General features: G+C 61.1%; 1 protein-coding gene across 2 annotated transcripts; it reads right to left on the bottom strand.

Moving 5' to 3' along the window:
- Nucleotides 1-412: 412 nt before the first annotated feature.
- Nucleotides 413-4,530, bottom strand: TRIM56 (tripartite motif containing 56). 2 transcript variants are annotated; one of them, XM_010344686.3, is made up of 3 exons: nt 4,376-4,530; nt 2,875-3,033; nt 413-2,731 (listed from the first exon to the last, which is right to left on the bottom strand). In XM_010344686.3, exon 3 carries the CDS (start codon nt 2,728-2,730, stop codon nt 439-441), a length of 2,292 nt encoding a protein of 763 aa, XP_010342988.2. In that variant the 5' UTR covers nt 2,731; nt 2,875-3,033; nt 4,376-4,530; the 3' UTR covers nt 413-438. The 2 variants fall into 2 exon arrangements, with proteins under 2 accessions (XP_010342988.2, XP_003934208.2); XM_003934159.4 differs by lacking the exon at nt 4,376-4,530 and adding an exon at nt 3,984-4,245.
- Nucleotides 4,531-5,298: the final 768 nt, after the last annotated feature.

The raw sequence follows: 5,298 nt of genomic DNA, 5'->3' as shown, positions 1-5,298 counted from the left end.
TGCCAGTCCGAAGGGGTCGGAGCTCTGTTCCATAATGCACACGCCTGACCCACCCTGGGCCCTTCTTGACCCCCCAAGACTCTCCCTCAGCTACTCTATCAGGAATGCTTTTGAAGAATGCAAATCATGACAGGCTCACAAACCTCAAAAACCTAAACTATATGGCAGTGGCAGCAGCCATCCACAAAAGGCAAGAGGCAGGTGAACCCCCAGCGTCCCCCGCACCCAGCCACCTGCCTCCCCGGCTTCTGAGAGTTAAGGTCACGCCACCACGCTTGGTCCCTATTCTCACACACTGGAAGACAGGTTAGCAGTTTGGCACGTCATGTTGAAAAGTTGCCAACCCCTGCCCTTCAGGAACATGTCCTCTCCCACAGACAGCTCTGCCTCCCCCCGCCCTCTCCCTCCCCCCTCCTCCCCACCCTAGTCCTAGACCCTTTAACTGTCTGAAGAACGGACCCGAAAGACATGGATGGTCCCATTACTGAGGGATACGACCAGGTACCTGCCGTCCACCATGGCGGTAACCCGGGGCTTTTCCAGGCCGTGGTATGCCGTCAGGAAGTCTCCAAGGAGTGACCCCTTCGGGTCCAGGATCACCACCTTGTTGACTTCTCGAATGGTCAGGAAGATGTAGCCCTTCTTATCCACAGACACGGAGCCCGGCTGGCAGCCGTGCAGGCCCGGCCCCTTGTACTCCCCAACCACCTGGCCCAGCCCGTCGCAGATTACCACACTATTCTGCTGCCAATCCGACCCCACGAAATGCCCCTGGGGGCTGGTGGTCAGAAACACCAGCGCCCGCAGGCCCCGGCTGGCCTTGCCCCCAGGGATGAACCGGGTGGCCAGGCTGCCTTCCATATTGTACACCTCCACATGACCCGCCACGCTGACGGCCACGCGGTCCCCACCTGGCAGCGCAGCCACGGCGTGGCTGGCCTGGGAGAGGCTCAGGGCCCGGCGCCACTGCACCTCACCGTCGGGGCTGATGAGATAGAGCCTTGCACCTGCAGAGAAGGCCACGGCGCTCTGCAGGGCCGCCACGCTGCAAGGAGAGCAGCCCTCAGGGACGGGCACGGTGCCCTTGTAGTCGCCATTGAGGGAGAAGCGTTTCAGCACCCGGTTCTGCTCATCTGCCACCAGGATCTCCCGGGGGCCGAAGGGACAGAGCCCGGTGATCCGGGGGGACCTCTTGTCTCCAGGCATCCGTGTGGGGAAACTGCAGGAAAAGATGGGCCTGGGGAGGAGGCCAGAGCTGTCCAGGTTCGGCCCCAGGGCTGGGCTGGGCTCCCGGGAGACTGACTTGAGCCTGCCCTTGAACTTCCTCTTCTTGTTGGACCTGCCACCCCTCTGGGGCTGGGGTCCTCCATCCTCGTGGGGCGTCTGGGCTCTGTCCTCTTCCAAGGTCTGGGCTCCATCTTCTTGGGGCATCGGTGCTTTGTCTTCTCGGGGTGTCTGGGCTTTTATCTCTTTTGGGGTCTGGGCTTCATCTCTGGCCTGGAGCTGGGTCCCACCCTGTCTCTCTGTCTTTGCGGCATCCTCCCTCTGGCTCTGGCTCTCCTCACCTCCCTGGGTGCCGGCTCCATCCTTCCCACCATCCTTCTGAGGCTGCTGCTCCTCGAAGGACAGCCGAAGCAGGTGGCAGTTCCTGTCCAGGAGCCCAGGATGGAGCTCCAGCTGTGGGACCAGGCAGGGGGACGGCCCCCGGGCCGAGGGGCAGCCCTGTAGCTGCCGGAGCCGCTGCGCAATCGCCCCTTCCAGGGAAAGGATCTCAGCCTCTCGCCCCAGGCTGAGTACCCGGCGGGCGAAGGCGGCCGCCGCCCTGGCCACCTGCTCCCGGCCCTCGAGCTCTGCCAGCCTCTCCCGAGCAGCCTCTTCGGCAGCCTCCACGTGGGCTCGCAGCCGCCCCAGCACCTCCTGCTTCTGGGCCAGCAAGGCCCTGAGGACGCCCTCGGCCGCCTCCTCCACCTGTGTCCCCACCCGGGCTGCCTGCTCCCGCAGCCGGGTCAGCGTTTCCTTCTCCACCCTCCGTTCTGCCTCCAGCTCTAGCAGGTTATTGTCCACACCAGCCAGCAGCTCCTCCAGGCCTGGCCTCCGGGCACGCACAGCCTCGGCCAGGGGCAGGCAGGGGTGGTCCAGGTGGGGGTCCAGGCGGCACTCCCTGCACAGCAGCTGCGAGCAGGGCTGGCACAGGAAGCGCAGTGCCTCCCCGGGGTGCTGGGGACACTGGGCCGCCTGGCGCTCCCGGGCCTCCTCGTCGTACCACCCTGCCCTGTAGCCCACCAGGTCCACCACGCGGTGGGAGTGAGTCTGGCGGGTGCAGCGGTGCCCGTCAGCACAGGCCTGGCACAAGTCGTCGGCACAGTCCAGGCACCGGGCCGTGGCCGGCCCTCCGGCGCTGGTGCCCCCCACCAGGGGACACAGGGCACAGGCCGGCTTCCCGGCACGCAGGTCTCCGCAGGCCCGGGCCTTCACCAGATCCAGCAGTCCATTGACGAAGAAGTTGGTCTTGAAGGCGGCCACGCCCTCGGGCGGCACAGGCACGGTCTCACGGCACTCGGGGCAGCGCACGTGGCCGCCATTGGCCAGCTGGGCCAGGCAGTCCTGGCAGTAGGTATGCAGGCAGGGCAGGGTTTTGGGTGCCCGCAGCTGCTCCAGGCAGATTTTACAGGCCAGGAAGTCGCTGCTCAGGGCCTCTAGGAGGGAGGGCGAGGACCCATGGGAAACCATGCTGCAGGCAGAAGCGTCAGGATCACAGGTGAGAAGGCACCTTCCCCAGCTCACCCTCCAGGCTCTACCCCGGTCCTCAAGCCCGACAGGATCCCCAGAGCTAGGGGCCGACCTGAATGGCCGGGAAGAAACCTGCGGTCTCACCTGAATGGTCAGGAACTTCCTTCTAGTCCTCTGAGGCCTCGGACCACTAAGTCTTGAGCTAAGGAGCTGCCCTCTTCCTCCTCCTCCTCCTCCTCCTCTTCCGCGTGTACATCCAGCAAACGTGAAGATGTCACTGCTGCTTGTTGGGTCAGGTCAGACCTATGAGAAATGACAAGACCAGGTGTCCCTAGCCTTAGCTAGTAATTGAATCCTCAGTGTCCCCAGTCCACAGGCCTGGTGGCAAATGTGAGGCAAGCCCTCCTGTGTGCACAGGTACTGGGGCCCTGCTGTATGGGGTGCTGGGGTGCAAGGGAAGAACAGTAAGGACACAGCCGGGAACCCCAGTGGGCAGAGATGCCTAGGTTCTACCAATTGAGGTAGGATCTGGAAGTACTTTAGGGGGCTTTAATCCCCCAACCCCATACACCCGCCTTCTTTATATTTTATTTTACTTTTCACCAATAGGGTCACCCTCTGTCACCCAGGCTGGAGTGCAGTGATGCGATCACAGCTCACTGCAGCCTCAAACTCCTGAACTCAAGTCTCTCAAATAGCTGGGAGTACAGGCACGTGCCACCATGCCCAGCCCTTTTTTTTTGAGACAGTCTCACTCTGTTGTCCAGGCTGGAGTGCAGTGATTACAGGCACGTGCCATCACACCCTGCTAATTTTTGTACATTTAGTAGAAACAGGGTTTCGCCATGTTGGCCAGGCTGGTCTTGAACTCCTGATCTCAGGTGATCCACCTGCCTCGGTCCCCCAAAGTTCTAGGATTACAGGCGTGAGCCACCACACCTGGCTGCCTAACCCATTAAATTTTTTTTTTTACTTTTTGTAGAGATGGGGTCTCGCTATGTTGTCCAGGCTGGTCTCCAACTCCTGGCCTCAAGCAATCTTCCCCTCTTGGCCTCCCAAAGCATTAGGATTACAGGCATGAGCCACCGCGCCAGCCTGGCAGTACACCTGTCTTCTCCCAGACCTGGGGCAGCATTGCTGGTGGCGGAGGCCCCACTTCCTGCATCCAGCAGTTTCTAAAGTGGATTCTGGAGCGGGCAGAAGGAAGGTTTAGGCCAGGGAAAGGGCTGGTCCCCTTCCCGCTGCGGGCTCACCCTCCGATGGACTTGGCCTTGGCTTATCTCCTGGAGTCCTGTTCTGTTCGTTTTTCCTGCTGAATGCATTCCAGAAACCTCCGGAGGGAGGGACTCCTGAGCTCCTGGCACAGTGGCTGAGACCTACTTGTTGGGCAAACTTGGTGGAATGTCCCCTTTTCTGGGGCTGGGAGGAGACCTCAGAAAGTGGGACGGGGTCTTTCTCGAGGGGAGCCTCAGGCCTGCGGGAGGGGGGCGGCTTCCCGCCCGGCCTCTCCTCCTGCCTTCCCTCTCCTCCTGCCTTCCGGGTGCCTCTTTCCCCAGCTCCCCTCCCTTCCTCCTCCTCCGAGCTCTCTCTCCACTCCCCTCCCCCTACTCCCTTCAGCTCAGCCCTTCCTCCCCCCACCCCTTACCTAGCCAGAGTTGATCTTGGCCTTTAGGATGGCGTGGGGGCTTGGGGCCTGAAGGCCGCTGTTGCTGGGTGCCTGAAAAAGAAACAAAACTGAAACTAATCGGACTTGTGCAACTTCCGTCCCAGCCGGGGACACACCGACTCGCCTGGAGCAGCCTCAGGCCCCGCCTTCCTCCACACCCGGCCCTGTCCTCTCTCTCTCTCTCTCTCTCTCTCTCTCTCTCTTCTCTCTCTCTCTCTCCCGGCCCTGTCCTCTCTCTCTCTCTCTCTCTCTCTCTCTCTCTCTCTCTCCTCTCTCTCTCTTTCTCTCTCTCCTCTCTCTCTCTCTCTCTCTCTATCTCGGAGGCCCTTACCCCAGCAGCATCGGGTAGGCTTGGGCTGGAGTCCACCAGCCTGGTCTGCCTGTTAGTCCAGCCTCAGGGCTGTGTGTGTCACCAACAGGGAACTACCTGAGGGCGGGTTCTCTGAGTACAGGGTGGAGGGTCACAAGGTTTATTAGTGCGAAGAAATGAGAGCTCATCTGTGATTCAGAGGCCAGGGTAACTGGACGCATGGCTTCAGGCTGGTCCTGCAGCTTGGCCTACACCGCAGGCAGGCAGGTGAGGCTTTTCATTTCACAAACCTTTGCTGAGCTGTAGGAAAGGCTTTGGCGGATCGGGTAAGAAGCCTCAAGCTGAGGGAACAGCACAGGCTTCCTGGAGGAGGCATCAGTGAGATGAGTTTAAAGAAGGCGCGGGGATGGCTTGACCCCAGGTGTTCAAACCTGGGCAATATGGTGAGACCCAGTCGCCACCAAAAATTCAAAAACTTGGCTGGGCGCAGTGGCTCATGCCTGTAATCCCAGCACTTTGGGAGGCCAAGACGGGTGGATCACGAGGTCAGGAGTCCGAGACCAGCCTGGCCAAATGGTGAAAACCCATCTCT

This window comes from Saimiri boliviensis, chromosome 20, assembly GCF_048565385.1.
Source record: "Saimiri boliviensis isolate mSaiBol1 chromosome 20, mSaiBol1.pri, whole genome shotgun sequence".
Lineage (NCBI taxonomy): Eukaryota > Metazoa > Chordata > Mammalia > Primates > Cebidae > Saimiri > Saimiri boliviensis.
Note: the sequence above shows the minus strand (reverse complement) of the source record. Positions and strands in the feature narration are given on the sequence as shown.

What these genes read in the sequence shown, in the direction of transcription:
- TRIM56 (XM_010344686.3), bottom strand. Translation starts at nt 2,730, where the DNA reads ATGGTTTCCCATGGGTCCTCGCCCTCCCTCCTAGAGGCCCTGAGCAGC.